At 37.5% G+C, this 16,126-nt stretch overlaps 2 protein-coding genes across 4 annotated transcripts in view; one reads left to right on the top strand and one right to left on the bottom strand.

Annotated features, from left to right (window-relative positions):
• The window catches only part of Lrriq3 (leucine rich repeats and IQ motif containing 3), a 109,232-nt gene extending 103,983 nt beyond the window's left edge, over positions 1 to 5,249 (bottom strand). Inside the window, exon 1 of the mRNA XM_021196827.1 lies at positions 5,014 to 5,249. The gene's annotated coding sequence lies outside the window, so the exon portion shown is untranslated. The remainder of the gene's footprint in view (positions 1 to 5,013) is intronic.
• Positions 5,250 to 5,302: 53 nt separating this feature from the next.
• Positions 5,303 to 12,957, top strand: Fpgt (fucose-1-phosphate guanylyltransferase). 3 transcript variants are annotated; one of them, XM_021195895.2, is made up of 4 exons: positions 5,303 to 5,381; positions 7,338 to 7,505; positions 8,699 to 8,791; positions 10,848 to 12,957. In XM_021195895.2, the coding sequence occupies exons 1-4, from the start codon at positions 5,324 to 5,326 to the stop codon at positions 12,299 to 12,301; spliced, it is 1,773 nt and encodes a 590-aa protein (XP_021051554.1). In that variant the 5' UTR covers positions 5,303 to 5,323; the 3' UTR covers positions 12,302 to 12,957. The 3 variants fall into 3 exon arrangements, with proteins under 3 accessions (XP_021051554.1, XP_029393233.1, XP_029393232.1); XM_029537372.1 differs by lacking the exon at positions 5,303 to 5,381 and adding an exon at positions 5,487 to 5,719; XM_029537373.1 differs by lacking the exon at positions 8,699 to 8,791.
• Positions 12,958 to 16,126: the final 3,169 nt, after the last annotated feature.

Here is a 16,126-nt window from a genome sequence, read left to right as displayed (position 1 = left end):
ATTAACTCAAACAAATCAGTGGCCTTCCTCTACACGAAGGACAGACGGGACGAGAGAGAAATTAGGGAAACAACTCCCTTCACAATAGTCACAAATAATATAAAATACCTTGGTGTAACTCTAACTAAGGAAGTGAAAGATCTGTATAATAAGAACTTCAAATCCCTAAAGAAAGAAATTGAAAATTATCATTTCTAAATAAGACATCAAACAAGGGATAAACAAAACTACACGTAAGTGTAGCCTATACATCACTGCTCTGTTTAAACTCAGTTTTTATGAAAAGTACTATAAAGTACTAATAAGGTGATTAAAGTTCCACCTTTGTGGGGAAGGCTGGAAAGCCCAACCATAGGAAGTGCAGGCCCAGTGAAGGTGACCCACACAGACTAAAGAAAGGCAGCCTTCTTTAAAGTCTGCCTTTAATGGTCTACCTGTCCAAAAACCAGAATTAAGGGTTATAAAAACTTTAGAGTTTGAATCTAAAACTTTTATATTCATGTTTTATTATATAACCTTTATGGTACCTTCCATATCCATGAATTTTCCCTCACTATAGGATAATTTCAGACTTCACAGAAGGTAGTTAAACAATATATTTAGGACAATTCATAAGCATAAATGCTCTACCTGTTAGAACAACCAGTTTCTATTAACAGCAGATAAACAAAATCTACACAATCCAGATGAAAATAAATGTGAAATTTCATGTGAAACTAATATCAAGGGGACAGATGCTTTAATGTCATGGCCTAACACTATAATCCTCAGACTGTAATGTTACCTAATGAAATATGGTCTCTGATCTATTGTACTAAGGACACACAAGTAAAGGGATAGGGACTTTTAATTAGAAAATGTATGATTATTCTGACAGAGAGTAGCCCAAATTACAAATGAATTACCCTTCCGGATTTAAAGCCACAGACCTAGGACTGACACATCAAGTTCTTAGACCCTGACATGCACCCACACATGGCTATGGAATCTGCTCCTTCAGTTTTCCTGCCAATGACTTAATTTTTTTTCCATCTTAGTGTAAACTTTTGTTTCCTTTCAATGATAAGGAGTTACTAGCACCATGTATACAACAGGCAAGTATGGCATGTTCCCGAATAGGAAATATAGCTCATTAGGAGTCAGTAGCTGTTCCACAAGGAATGTCAGAGTAAGACTCATACAATAAATGTGTCATTTTACTATGATCATGTGCTTTATTTTTAAATATTTTCATACAATATACTTTGATCATTTCTTCTCTCTATCAACACACTTCCCATACTCCACCAACTTTATCTTCCTTCAAAACAAACAAACAAAAAACAAAACAACAACAATAATCACCCAAACAAAGATACTGGTGTATGAAAACCTGTCCCAAGTGACATCCATTCTCTAGGACACATCTCCTAATCTTGCTAAAAAGTTCTCAGTTCCTCTATCTTGAGACCAAGCATTCAAATATATGCACCTATGGGAGACATTATCATTTAAGCCATCACACTGCAGGAAGGTACTATGCTTGCTTCCAGAGGATAAACATTATCAAAATCACATATAGGTATAAACCCTGTGAGCTACGATAGTGGCCTTACTGCAAGGAGGGAACACATGTGATAATGGCCCAAAAGTAGTAACCAATTACTTTAAATCAGATTTAAGGTCTTCTCCATAACTTGAAACGCATACCTAGCCCTGTTAAGAAAGCCAAGAACCTCAGACTATATAGGTCATGGGCACTAGGGTAAAACCTAATAATACTAGTCTGCTAAACAAATATAGCAATAAAATGACTCAAAATGATGTATTGCTATACCCATAGAAAAGTGCTTCATTCAACCCTCATGAGACAAGCTTCCTCTTGCATTAGATAATAATTAATACAGGGACCTAAAGTTAGACATGTAGAGTGTGAGACACTTCTGAACACTCTGCCATAACCAGCACATCTTTATCACATCTCTCCTGCAAAAGGTGTTTTCTGTTGTTTTAGGTCAACAGAAAAATTTAGAGGTATAGTCTTCCTATAATGACTCAACTTCAAAATTCCCCATTATTAAATTAGTATTATGAAGTAATATGTATTTGTTATAGTGAAGAGCCCAGCAGAGATCTACAGGTTAATACTAAAGTGAATATCTTACAACAAGGCCCACTCTTGTCTTTCTATATTATGTGGTCTTCATTCACTATGGATAAACATCAAGGACACTACTTTTGGATCATATATATGCTTTAACTTGTCATGGACTGCTTATCTTTAAAAACACTATTTTGTGTTTCCATCAGCTGAAAAATTATTCTTTACATTCTTACTAGCATTTACTGTATTGGTATTTTAAATCATGGCCAGTCTGGTAGCTATATAGGGGTACCTAAATTTTTAAATTTTAAATTCCTACATATATCTGATGCTGTGTTTTGGTTCGCCGTTTGAGTGTGTCCTCCAATGATGTACTTCCTTTTTTTAGTTCTTTTGACCATCTTTTGGTCTGTTTGCTTACTGTTGAGTTTGAGTGCCTTGTATTATTTTGGATACCAGTATTTCACCCACGATGTTTTGCAATGTTTTCTCTAAGGCAGTCACATTACTGGTTGTTTTCTTAATTCTCCGTTTTAATCCAACACATAAAATTACATTTTTACAAACATGGTTTATACAATCAACATCCATCCTTATACAGCATCAAGATTTCATCTCTCTAATTAAAAGTGACATGCTTCACTGCATCGTGTATAATATATATATATATATATATATATATATATATATATATATATATATATTTAAATAGCCACATCATTGTACATGAAGCATGTACTATTTCATCTGAAACTATTCATCATTCTGATTATTCCATCTCATTTACTTTAACTTTTAGACAATATACATATTCAAAGAGCTTTATCTCTCTTCTTTTGTTAACATTCATGGGCTCTATTGTATGCTGCCAATATTCACATGAGTGGGGCAGTCTACTAAAGCATGGTTGACCTACCAGAGAGGCCACAGCCTTAAAGAAAATTGATTCAGCCTTTCCAAGCAGCTATGAATGGTTCATAGCCCCTCAGGTGGAAACAGGACTTATATAAGCTTTAACAACTGACCTGGTAAAACCCATTTACTGGTATACTAGTGAAAAGAATTTCATGAGGGGTAACCAACAACTTTCTGATATGAATTTAAGGATTTAAGTCACCCTCCATAAATAGAACCCATATCTATCACTGCTATTAAAATCATGAACGTGTGGCCAGACAGGTCATGAAGCTCTACTGGAGAACCTACTGCTATTATTAATCTGCTGAACAGACATGGCATTAAACTAACTCCCAATTATCTATAGCTACACCCATAGTTTAGTGCATCTCTCAACCCTCACCAGAAAGGTTTCTTTTCTTTTTTTTTTTTTCTTTTTTTGCAATATATGGCAACTAACACAGAGACTAATAACTGGTCTCAACGTGTAGAGAGTACAACTAAGCAATGCTCAATTTCTGAAAGATTATATATATATATATATATATATATATATATATATATATATATTCAGTGTAGGGATCACTGTTGAAGGGAGGGAGAAAGAGGGTAAATGCTGGAGGAGGTGGAAACTGTTTTCTGGACACAGCAGGGCAGCTGCACTCATGAACTCACAGCATCTGTAACAGCACACAAGGCCTGCACTAGCTCAAGACGGAGCACATTTCAGCATGGAATGGAAAGGTAGGTGTGAAGTACTATATGGGAAATTTAAACTCGGTTAATTTGTTTTCCACTTATACAAATGCGTAGTACTCAAATATGTAGGCCTTTTTGACCTCTATTATTCCCTTTAAATCTCAACCTCATTCTGTGTTGAAAATAAATTCTATTTTCATTCTGACAACTCACAAAATTTTCTAGCCAGACCTGTCTTGATCTCCAGAACCACATCCATGATGCACTGACACACAATTTCTACTATATTTGCACATGTTTATTCTACATAGCCAATATTATTACAGGTCTTCTCTTATGACTTCACTATGCTTCCCCATACATACCTTTCCTCAGCTCATTTAAATGTCCTGTCATTCACTTTCAGCATCTTTTGGTGATTTCTCTCACAATCCACACTTATTTATTGGACAGGTGTTGTTGGTTAAGTGTTTCTATACTCTAAGCAATTTCTCCCCATCTTCCATTATTATCTTTTATATTTCCACCAAATCTTTCCTGTTAATGTTACTTTAGTAGGCTCCAAATAAAGCTCTGCTTTTATTCTTGCCCTACCTACCGACATAGTTGAGTTTGTCTGTACCCTTTAAACCTAAGGAAGGTCACCAAAAAACCTGGGATGACTCCAGGTCACTCAAGGCTATAAATTACAAGCTCTGACTTCTATTGCTGTCACTATCGGACCTTACTGTATTTTATAAATTTCAGTATTGTGAAACAGTAATCTCCTCCCCACAAATGTATCCACTTTAAATAGAGAATTAAATGCTGAGGTCAAGACTTTAAGGGAAAAACTAAGCTTACTCAGAAACTTAAGTTCATAGGGAGCTGTTACGCAGAATTCTGAGTTAGATTTTAAGAGAAGCATCTCAAGTCAAATTGTAGGGGTAAGATTTCTGGGTTTCAGACTGAAATGGCTTCCTCAAATATCGTTACTCTCTATGTACTGTGTGAAAGATTAAAGAGATTAGCCTGTAGTACTCAATACAAACTTATGCACTCTACAAGAGAAACACATATAACCAGCCACTGAAAGTGTATCCAATAAGACTGGCTCTTCCCGACATCTGGCACCTTTGGTTGAATCTCCTTGAAGCAAGTGAACACAACAGAGTGTGCAGTTGCTGGCTAAAGGCGCTAGTTCAATTCTGGGCCTGGGAAGTTGGACAACTGAAGGGTGCAGTGGTCTGGCCCACCAGAATGCATCCCACAGAGCCGAGCCTCTCTCTGGTTCAGGGACCTGGCCTCCCTGGGAGGCTACTGTCAGAAGTAGGAGCTCGGTGCGGGCAGGTCACCTCAGCATCTGGGTGGTGGATCCACTAAGGGTGGGCGGGTTGGTCTTCTTGGTCGCACCGCGGGCTGTCAGACGCGGCAAAGCAGGAACCCACAGCCCCGCACAGCCCGACCCCGCTAGGTGCCCGCCCATCTGCCCCACAGATCGTTGCCCGGGAAACGCTGCTTGCGCACGCTCACGCCATCCTAGCTTTCCAAGTCTCAGGGCGCTTCCAGGGCGGCGGTGACGTGGCGAGCACGGCGGAGGCGGGGCGGGGCGGGGCGGGGTTTCGGAGTGCGCGTGCGTGTTACGTGTGCTCCCGGAAGTCGGCCATGGCGTCTCTCCGCGAAGCCACCCTGCGGAAACTGCGCAGATTTTCTGAGCTAAGAGGTACCAATGCGGAACTCAGTTCTCTGCCCCCCTGCACGGAGAGCGTCTTCCCAAGGACCCCGCGCAGCTTCCTGTCCGCTCCCCCTTCCTGTCCGCTGCGTCCCGGCCAGGCCTGACAGACTTTTCCCTTCTCCTCCTCTCTGTGCGAGCCTAAACTTAGATGTCAGGAAGGAGCAGTAAGAGAATTACTAACGGAAAGTAACACTGGCTTCACTCGGTGGTAGAAGTCGCTTTGCTTAGAGTCTGTTTCTTTTCTTTTCCCAAGCCCCCCGCGTAACTCCACTTTATTCCTATGTAAACCCCAATACAGAGGCAATCATGGCTTTAAATTTGCTAATGTAAGTTTGGCGTACAGCTGTCTGGTAAAATTGATATTTATGAGTGCCTAAAATGTAGGTATTTATTTGGATACCAGAATGATTGGAACTATTACATCCTAGCTCACATGTCTGTCTCTTGCCTCTCTCCTCTCCTTCCCTCTCCCCTACCCCTTCCTTTTCTGCCTTTCCTCCCTTCTTATCTCAGTCCCTCCCTCCCTCCGTTTCTCTTTCCCCTCCCTCTCATTCTCTCTCAACTTGTTAAAAACCTTATTAATATTTTTGTTGATAAGAGTGTTCGACTGTTTCTTGAAAGTGCAATATGTCATTTAATGAGTTCATTGAGAAGTTTAGTCCTGGGGTTTGTGTAGTATTCTGATTGCTTATATAAGTGTAGTTTGATCGTCGTAAGTTAATAAAAATATTAGAAGCTAGGACTGGTGTTGCAAGTCTGTACTGTTATCTGCTTGGGAGGCTAAGGCAGTAGCAACGAGGTTCAAGACCTACCTGGATTGCACAAATAGACAATGATGATGATGATGACCTGGATTGCACAGACAAATAGACAATGATGATGATGATGATGACGATGATGATGATAGATTGTAGATAGATAGATAATAGGTAGATAGGCCGTTTGGTAGATAGAAAATAAATATGAGTTCTGGGCCAGTCTGTCAAGTACTGTAAGGGTCCATGATTCACTGAAGAATGATTCACCAAAGAATGATGCCCCAGACTCAAATAGTATGTAAACACAAAGAGTATTTTATTCTGCAGAAGTCCAGCCTTTTGGGGTCTCCCATTACCAATATAGAGAAACCCAAAGTGAACTCGCAGGCCCAGTTTCGAGCACATTAGAGGAGTTCTGGGGTAGGTGGGCTTTGCCTTCCTCTATCTCTAGTCAAGTGCACTAGTGAGAAAGGGGGAAGTATAGAATGGAACTTCAATCTGTAACTGAATGTGAACAATCAGTTGCAATAGCTCACTACCTTTGAACCAGCCTGTCTCAGCCCTCTCAGAAGTAAGATACTAAATTAAATAGATAAATGAAGGCTTGTGAACATAGCTCAGTGATAGAACTGGCATGCATAGGACTCTGTGGTTATTTCCCAGTACCACAAAAGAAAAGGAAAGAAAAAAAAATGATAAGCAACATTAACAAAAGACCACATTCCAAAACAAAAACGTGGAAGGAGTGGATCCTTGAGTTGAAATGTCTCAGCCAGGGACATTAAGGGCCCTGATTCACAAAACTTGCTTTTAGAGGCTAATGTTTGCTTGTTTGTTTGTTTGGTTAGTTGGTTGGTTGGTTGGTTGGATGGTTGGTTGGTTGGTTGGTTGGCTGGTAGGTTGGTTGGCTGGTAGGTTGGTTGGCTGGTTGACTGGTTGGTTGGCTGGTTGGCTGGTAGGTTGGTTGGCTGGTAAGTTGGTTGGCTGGTTGACTGGTTGGTTGGTTGGTTGGTTGGTTGGCTGGTTGGCTGCTTGGTTGGTTAGATGGTTGTTTGGCTGGTTGTATCCTCTTAGTTTGTAAGATGATAATGATGATCCTTTGTCTGCCCCTCTTTTGAAATAGGCAAACTTGTAAGTGAGATGACTGATAATATTAAAAGAAATTATCTTGCTATTTTCCCAATAGGCAAACCCATGGCAGCTGGAGAATTCTGGGATGTGGTTGCAATAACAGCAGCTGATGAAAAGCAGGAGCTTGCTTACAAGCAACAGCTGTCAGAGAAGCTGAAGAAAAAGGAATTGCCTCTTGGAGTTCAATACCATGTTTTTCCAGATCCCGCTGGGACCAAAATTGGTACACATTTCATGGGGGTGCTTATAAAGGGTTCTAAGCAAAATAATAATTGAAAGATAAATTTTCTTTGTTTATAGTTTATAAACTGTTTTATTTGCACACATGGCCTTTAAAAACTTTAAAAACTGAAACTTAATTCTTAAAATGAAAAAAGTCCAAATAGAGGTTCTGAGCCACTGTGACTTACAGAGAAACTTGTCCAAAACATTATTTAAATTTTTTTTTTTTTTTTTTTTTGCCTCAGTACAACTTACACTGGAATTCACTGGAAATTCTCTTAAGATCTTTCCCAACTGAGCAACTGAGTCATTTCATGAAGTAGTTAGATGTAGAAAACAAGTTAGGAAGCTGATGTATACACTTGGCCTCTTAGGACCAAATTATGGGAAACAGACAAAGAAGGACCAGTTACTTAAAGTATTGTAGAATACTTATTTAAACCCTGGTAAATTCAACTTTGTAATCATTGCAAATATATCAATTACATTTCACCTTTGATTCCTTAAGGAGAGAACTGCAAATGATTTCTTCTATTTTTTAATTGTTATTCATTAAAAGAAGGCCAACATTCATCTCTTGTTTACTTATTTATTTCCTATGTTTAGATTGTATATAGTATGATTTTATAAAAATGTATCACTAAACTTGTGGCTCATATGATAGGTAAAGCAAAAGCCTCTTCCTGCCAGGAACAAGACCCATGTGCACAGCACTGGCATTATTCCGATTTTCCACTGTTGGGTTAATCCTTACAGGAAGAAGGTTAGCACTTATATGATGTCTCTTCTATAGAGGAGAATTAGGTATACAGGATCTTAGCAGTATTTAAAATATTTTGTACAACCAGGTTCTTACATTTAAAATAACTCCAACTAGTGTGTTGGGGTGTGTCATGTGGAAGAAGCCATTGGACAGTTGTATGTTGGCAACTGCATATCAGTTTAGTTTCCAGCTGCAGGTCGTGTACCTTATCACTTCTTTCATGGCATTGAGACATTGTGATCTTTACTGTCCGTGTTTCCTGATTAGCTGTTTGTTTGCTTATTTACTGTAACTGATCACTTCTTCTGACAATAACATCAATCTGTCTGCCACCTATTGACAGAATTTGCATCTTCAAAATTGTAACATTAATTATATAAAATATTAGTAGTTTTATTTGAAGCAAAATATGCTTTTGAATTGTTTTTAAGGAAATGGAGGATCAACACTTTGTTCCCTTCAGTGTTTGGAAAGCCTCTATGGAGATAGATGGAATTCCTTGAAGGTCCTGTTAATTCACTCTGGTAACTTACTCTGGTTTACTTATTACATTTTCCCTTGAGCTTTCTACCTTTGATGCCTTAGAGACTTTGTCCCTCTTGCACATGATCTCTCTTCTATTTTATTTCGTCTTAAAATCATTGGTGGCATTTACTTGGGAAATAAATACGCATTTTTTTATTTTGTTATGTGAAGTTTGTAAATAGTAGGATTTTCATACAATTTATTGTTATCATAGATTATTAAATCATCAACTTTTATGAATGTTTTATTTCGCTTTTGTTACAAATAGAAAATTATTTTTTATAAAACTCATGAAAGTGTGAACATTTCTCAGGAACCTTGAGGGGATTTTTGTTGTTGAAGAAAATGGATGATGATAATGATGATGATGATGACGACCCTTTTGTCAAAACTTCTGCCTTGCATGCTTGTCTGATTATTTAGAGCAAAAAAGCTACAATGATTAACAGTTTTAAAACAAAAGAATAGGTGACAAAAATATGTAAAAGCAAATAGAACATTTCAAATGAGAAAAATCAGAAGGATAGTGTTAGAAGTGTAAATTAATACACATAAATATATGAAATTTTTGGTTGCATAGAAACTTCTGTTGTTTATATTCCAGTGAGCTGAAAATTTTACCAAGGCTTAGCATTATCCTGGGACATATAATTTAGAATGGTCACATTTATAGCTTTACAGATGCTTTCTAATTCTGAGTTGCATACACAGTAATAAGCTCTTTGTACAGATTACATGAACAAAATATATCTAAGTCCTGCTTTCAAGAAAAATTAACAATATAGAACAGTTCATTGTCTTGTAGAGTAAAAATTTTTATTATGAGTTTAGTAAAATTAATTAGATTTAGAAAATAAATAGCAATACATACAGTGAGACCTCCGAGTCCTGGCTTTCCGTCTGCCTTTGCAGGTTCAGGCACCCGCAGACAGAAACTATTTGAGGGAAATAAAGATGTCTCTATACAAAATATGTACCTTTTTAAAAAATTTCCAGAATATCTCTGCATAACCACTATTTATATAAACATGACATTGCATAAATATATTTTACAGTATTGTGGGCTACATGCAAATATGGTACCATTTCAGGGCAGGGAGGTCAAGTACCCTCAGATTTTGGTGGGTACTTGACACAACCTGGGGTTGTGTCTCTAGATGTGAGGAATAGCTGAAGATAATTCTTTTAGTGAAAACATTATTATTTTCTGGTCTTTAGAAAAAAGAAACAATGAAAATAATTTTCATCTCTCAAATCTTGAACAATATATTTTGTACAAAAGTACTTTAAATGTGCTGATTTCATGATGTCCCAGAGGACTTCAGTAAATCCCCAGGAGGTAGCTGAAGCACGCCACTCTCAGCATAAAGCATGCTACAGTAGACTGTATCCCAGCTCACAAGTCTGTATTGCACTAGACATCTTTCTCTACACTAAAAGGATGTAAGAAGGTAATGTGTTTGAGAGAGCATTTTTCAAGAATCAGGACATTATGACATTCATTTTGGAAGGGAAAAGCCAATTTAAATGAAAAAGTGGTATAATTTTTTTAAAAAAAAATGTACTGAAGTAAATTTGCCTTTACTTTCTCTAAGTATGTTTTATAAGTTGAAGATAATACCTCATGAAATAGATGTATAACACAGGTACATTTTGAAACTGTTAAACTGTTCTAGTCTTTTACACCATTCTCTATGAAGAACATTTCTAATACATAACTTTAACTATGTTTGGAATGCATTGTCAGTCATGTACATGAAAGATCAAGTTTTAAATATGGTCTTTTTGTTAGTTATACAATTGTTTCTGAACACTGACTAGCCAGGCTCTGTGTGTCTTCAAATCATTTCCTGACCTAGAGTCTTTAAAATTGTATTGCATCTGATTGTTATAGAAGAAACACTTTTTGATTTTTTAAAAGTCCCAATTTAATAATTCTACCCTGATTTTTGATTAAATACTTAGTATTAAAAATCTTCAGATATTATAACTGGTGCTACCAGATTTTGAAAATCTCTTAAAAAACATATTTCTAAATACTTGCAATTTTTACAGGTGGCTACAGTCAACGCCTTCCCAATGCAAGTGCTTTAGGAAAGATCTTCACAGCCTTACCACTTGGTGAACCCATTTATCAGATGTTGGAGTTAAAACTGGCCATGTACGTGGACTTCCCCTCAAACATGAAGCCTGGAGTCTTGGTCACCTGTGCAGATGATATTGAACTCTACAGTGTTGGGGACTGTGAGTACATTGCCTTTGACCAGCCTGGCTTTACTGCCCTAGCCCATCCGTCTAGTCTGGCTGTAGGCACTACACATGGAGTATTTGTCTTGCACCCCGACAGTTCCTTACCATATGGTGACCTCGAGTACAGGCAATGCTACCGTTTTCTCCACAAGCCCACCATTGAAAACATGCACCGCTATAATGCTGTGCATAGACAAGGAAGCTTTGGTCAACAGGACTTGCCTGGAGGTGACACTGCCCGTCTTCCGTTGCACACTGAGTATGTCTACACAGATAGCCTGTTTTACATGGATCACAAATCAGCCAAAACGCTACTTGATTTCTATAAAAGTGAAGGCCCACTCAACTGTGAAGTCGACGCCTATGGAGACTTTCTTCAGGCACTGGGGCCTGGAGCAACTGCAGAGTATACCAGGAACACGTCTCATGTCACTAAAGAAGAGACCCGGTTGTTGGACATGAGGCAGAAAATATTCCACCTCCTCAAGGGAACACCACTGAACGTTGTTGTTCTTAATAACTCCAGATTTTATCACATTGGAACACTGCAAGAGTATCTGCTTCATTTCACCTCTGATAGTACATTAAAGTCGGAGCTGGGCTTACAATCCATAGCTTTCAGTGTCTCTCCAAGTGTTGCTGAATGCTCCAGTGGAACAGCCTGTATCATTCACAGTATACTGGATTCAGGATGCAGCGTGGCCCCTGGCTCAGTGGTAGAGTATTCTAGATTGGGGCCTGAGGTGTCCATCGGGGAAAACTGCATTATCAGCAGTTCTGTCATAGCAAAAACTGTTGTGCCAGCATATTCGTTTTTGTGTTCTTTAAGTGTGAAGATAAACGGACACTTAGAATATTCTACTATGGTGTTTGGCATGCAAGACAACTTGAAAAAAAGTGTTAAAACACTGGAAGACATAAAGGCACTTCAGTTCTTCGGAGTCTGTTTTCTGTCTTGTTTAGACATTTGGAATCTTAAAGCTACAGAGAAACTGTTCTCTGGAAATAAGATGGACCTGAGCCTGTGGACTGCACGCATTTTTCCTGTCTGTTCTTCTCTGAGTGAGTCGGTTACAGCATCCCTTGGGATGTTAAGCGCTGTAAGGAACCATTCACCATTCAACCTGAGCAACTTTAAGCTTCTGTCCATCCAGGAAATGCTTGTCTACAAAGATGTACAAGACATGCTTGCTTATAGGGAACAAATTTTTCTAGAAATTAGTTTAAATAAAAAACAATCTGATTTAGAGAAATCTTAAATTGAATATATTTTGCCCATGAACAAAATTGCAAATACAGGCATATTCTATACACCTCGGATGTTTTTGTTTGTTTTAATAAAGCAATATAATAAAAATTATGTTAATATAACTGTTGTAGCTTGGTAATGAGAATGGTACAACTGACCACTTCTGCTAGAAGTACGTTCCAGGACTAAAGTCAGGAAAGATATGCTGTTTTAGATGTTTGCACCATCTTAAAATTTTGCTCTTTGGTAGGATGATTTTCTAAACATACCTTTAAAGTTTTTCAATCTTCTTTTGAAAATTGGACCAATAAAGTTGTAGGTGATCTTGAGGACTGTATTACTCTACTTCTCATAGTGAGACAACACATAACAAAACATTGATATAAATTTTTAGAAGAAATGTCATTATTTGAGTTTTTCTTTGAGGATTTTGTTCTTGTTTTATTTTATGTATATAAATGTGTTACCTGCATGTATGCATGTGCACAACATACTTGTGGTACCCAGAGGCTAGAACAGCTGTTCTCAAACTGTGGGTTGTGACCTTTTGTGGGATCAAACAATCCTTTGAGGGGTAACCTAAGTCCATTGGAAAACAAAATATTTACATTATGATTTATAACAGTAGGAAAATTACAGTTAAGAAGTAACATAATTTTATGGTTGGGGTCACTACAGCATGAGGAACTGTATTTAAAGGATGGCAGCATCAGGAAGGTTAAAAAACACCGGTCTAGAAGAAGGCATTGGGTCTCTTGGAACTAGAGTTATAGATGGTTAGGACCTCCATCTTGCTTATGTAAGTGACCCTTAGTCCTATAAAAGTGCTATAAAATGATGTTTGTGCCTCATTGATCTTGCCAAAAGATCTAAAAGTATATGTGTATTATTTTGTTCTTATACACTAGAGCATGTGTTGCCATATCTATGTCTACTGATGTATTACACTGGTAAATATATACACAGAGAACTCAGTTGTCTGCTCAGGAGGTGGTAGGAATAGTTGAGAGTCAGTGCTCAGTACTACTTAATCCTCTTCTAATCAGTCCTCCAAATCTCTTAACTTGACAGTAGATATTTGCCTTGCATCATTTTGTGTCCATGGTAGTAGTGATGCTGTAATCAAACAGTTCGCCCAAAGAGAGGACATTCAAATAGGCAATCTGAAGAACTACTCAGATCATAAACAACTTCAGGGAAATTAAATGGGTGGAATTCCTGGTTATGCATATCTATTTTGAAATAAACACATTAGTGGAATGTCTTTAGGTTGAACTGTAATAGAGGTAAGTCTTATCATACTTGTATTTAAAATACCTTAAGAACATTCTGCTGTGGCAACTTTACTTATGTGTAAGTTTTCATAAAAATATATGATATCTGTCAAAAACCCTTTATATTATTTTTATTTATATATGAATATTTGTCTTTTGGAGGTTCTAGACAAAAAAAACAAAGTATGTGTGATACTATTTGACAATTATTGGTTAAGTTACAGAAGTTTCAAAGGATGCTCAAGACTAAAGTCCTATCAAGAGTGAGAATTACGATTTCATGTTCCAAGAAAAAAATATTATTAATAAAGAATACCATCACTTCCTTGTATACTTGAATTTTTTGTATTTTTTATAGATCTCTTATAGGTGCATTTAGACAAAAAAATTTATTGCTCTGTGCACATATACAGAAAGGAACAAATAACATACAATGTACAGATATAATCAAGACATTTCAACATTTGAGAGCCAAGCTCTTACTCTCCTGAAATACTCAGAAATCAACTTATATTTATTGGTGACTTCACAAGTATTGACAAGGCTGCAGTTTGCATATATTCTTGAGAATTCCATACATGTATAAAATATAATCCTGCCTATCTATTCCCCACAACTTTCCCATATACCCTCAACATGTGTCCCTCCCAGTTACATGTCTTTTTGTTTTAATAATTTACTAAGTCATGTTACTGCTTATCATGTATACATGGGTATATAGGGCCATCCACTGGAACACATCTATCAGTAGTCGTAGTCGTATCCTCAAAAGACGAAAGCTGTTGACTCCAGTTACTCCCTGAAGAGAAGTGGGTCCTAGATATTGTCTATGATCTCTGAGAGACTTTGCCTATCTTGATCTTGTGCAAGTAATCGCAAGTGCTATGAGTTCAGGACAGTGACAGCCATGTCATGACTAGAAGACAGTGTTTCTCTCCCATCCTTAGGCTCTTATATTTCCACAGCCTCTTCTTGGATGCTTCCCAGCCTTGGTGGGAAGGGATTGCTATAAATGTCCAGTTTAGACATGAGTACTTGTCCCTTTGTTCTCAGCACCTTGACCAGGTACACATCTCCTTCCTGCTTATCAGTATGACAGCAAAACATTCTGGTTTTCCTCACATTGGTCTATATACATGAAATTTCCTGACTGCATTCCCCTATGTAATAAAAAGGCAAGTTATAACAGTCTGGTTGGAGAGCAGTAGTTCTGCTCCTGGAAAACTTATCTTTTATCTACATGTGCAAAAATAAACAAAACTTAGTATCTGGCCAATTTGACTGTAGTTTGGCTAACCACCATTTTGAGTCAGGGCAGAACTTAAGGAAAGAAATAATAAAATGTGTAGATTCCACACTGCATTGATATTGCAAAATTAGAGCTGTAGGAGGATACTTGTGAAGAATAACTAGCACTATCCATGTGTTGAACCATGTTGACACCCATGCCTAAAGATGTCAGTCAAAAGGCACCATCATTCATGTAGTGGCTAATACTGTTTCCTTTACACCGTTTGGGTCAGTGGTCTATGGTTTGGAAGCCACCATGTGCAATGATCTCTGAGTCATTCAAAATGAATATTGCCATTCACAGGTCCTTTCCAATTTCAGTGGCCTGCTGCAATCCCTCTTTTCATGTCTTTCTTGGCCATATATCTTCCAGTGATTATTCTTCAACTGTGATTTGGTGCAGTTCTGAGGTAATATAATGTCATGTCTCTAGATTTTAAAAAAATAAACCATTAAGTCCAGTTTGTGCTGCTCCTGTGTATGTGGTGTTGGACCATCCAGTAGAACACACTCCAGGGTCTGTGCTCTTCTGTACTTTTAGATTCTGTGCTCCTGATCTGCTTTTTAAATCTCCAAACTCCTTCAAAACTTTCAGAATCTTCACTGCAACAAATATCTTGTGAATTAGTAGCATATGTACAGGAGAAAGAGAGAGACAGAGACAGACAGAGAGAGACAGCAACCACTTCAGAATGTCTGGGTGGTTCTGGTTAGTTTTAATTTATTCTCTTACCCAGAAAATAATTAAAGATTTAAATCTTGAGGCAATTTTTTTTTTAAGTCACAGCTATGTTGAATCAACTACTGCTCATTTGCTGGTGGAAGAATGCTGTGCAGCTCAGTGAAGTTTTTCTTACTATTGCTTGTAGCATTGGGGTTTGGAAAAGTAAATTATAGCCCCAAATACGGTGTTTTTCAGAAGGGTTTCAAAGTAGTGGTACAAACTCAAAAACTACAAAATATGATTATGTTTATTAGCAGCCTGATTACAATTTCCAGTACACTGCCATACTGGTAAAGTCATAAATTACAATTTTTCTAATTGTACATATCTACAATAAACTTTATTATAGTTTAGGAAGAAATTATGATTGGTTAAAGTTGGTCAAACTTCTAATGAACTCAAATCTAGTTCAATGAAGAGCTTTTAGCAGAAGCCGCCCTTTGAAGGAAAGAGAAAAACAGCTTTAATGATATTTTTCCTCCCTTTTAACAACCAATGCCCAAACACACACACACACACACACACACACACACACACACACACACAC

This window comes from Mus pahari, chromosome 4 (genome assembly GCF_900095145.1).
Source record: "Mus pahari chromosome 4, PAHARI_EIJ_v1.1, whole genome shotgun sequence".
Taxonomy (NCBI): domain Eukaryota; kingdom Metazoa; phylum Chordata; class Mammalia; order Rodentia; family Muridae; genus Mus; species Mus pahari.
The sequence above is the reverse complement of the archived record's forward strand: the minus strand, read 5'-3'. Positions and strand labels throughout refer to the sequence as shown.

What these genes read in the sequence shown, in the direction of transcription:
- Fpgt (XM_021195895.2), top strand. Translation starts at nt 5,324, where the DNA reads ATGGCGTCTCTCCGCGAAGCCACCCTGCGGAAACTGCGCAGATTTTCT. An exon ending in CAGATTTTCTGAGCTAAGAG is followed by an intron (nt 5,382 to 7,337) that starts GTACCAATGCGG and finishes TTTTCCCAATAG; the next exon opens with GCAAACCCATGGCAGCTGGA. An exon ending in TCCCGCTGGGACCAAAATTG is followed by an intron (nt 7,506 to 8,698) that starts GTACACATTTCA and finishes ATTGTTTTTAAG; the next exon opens with GAAATGGAGGATCAACACTT.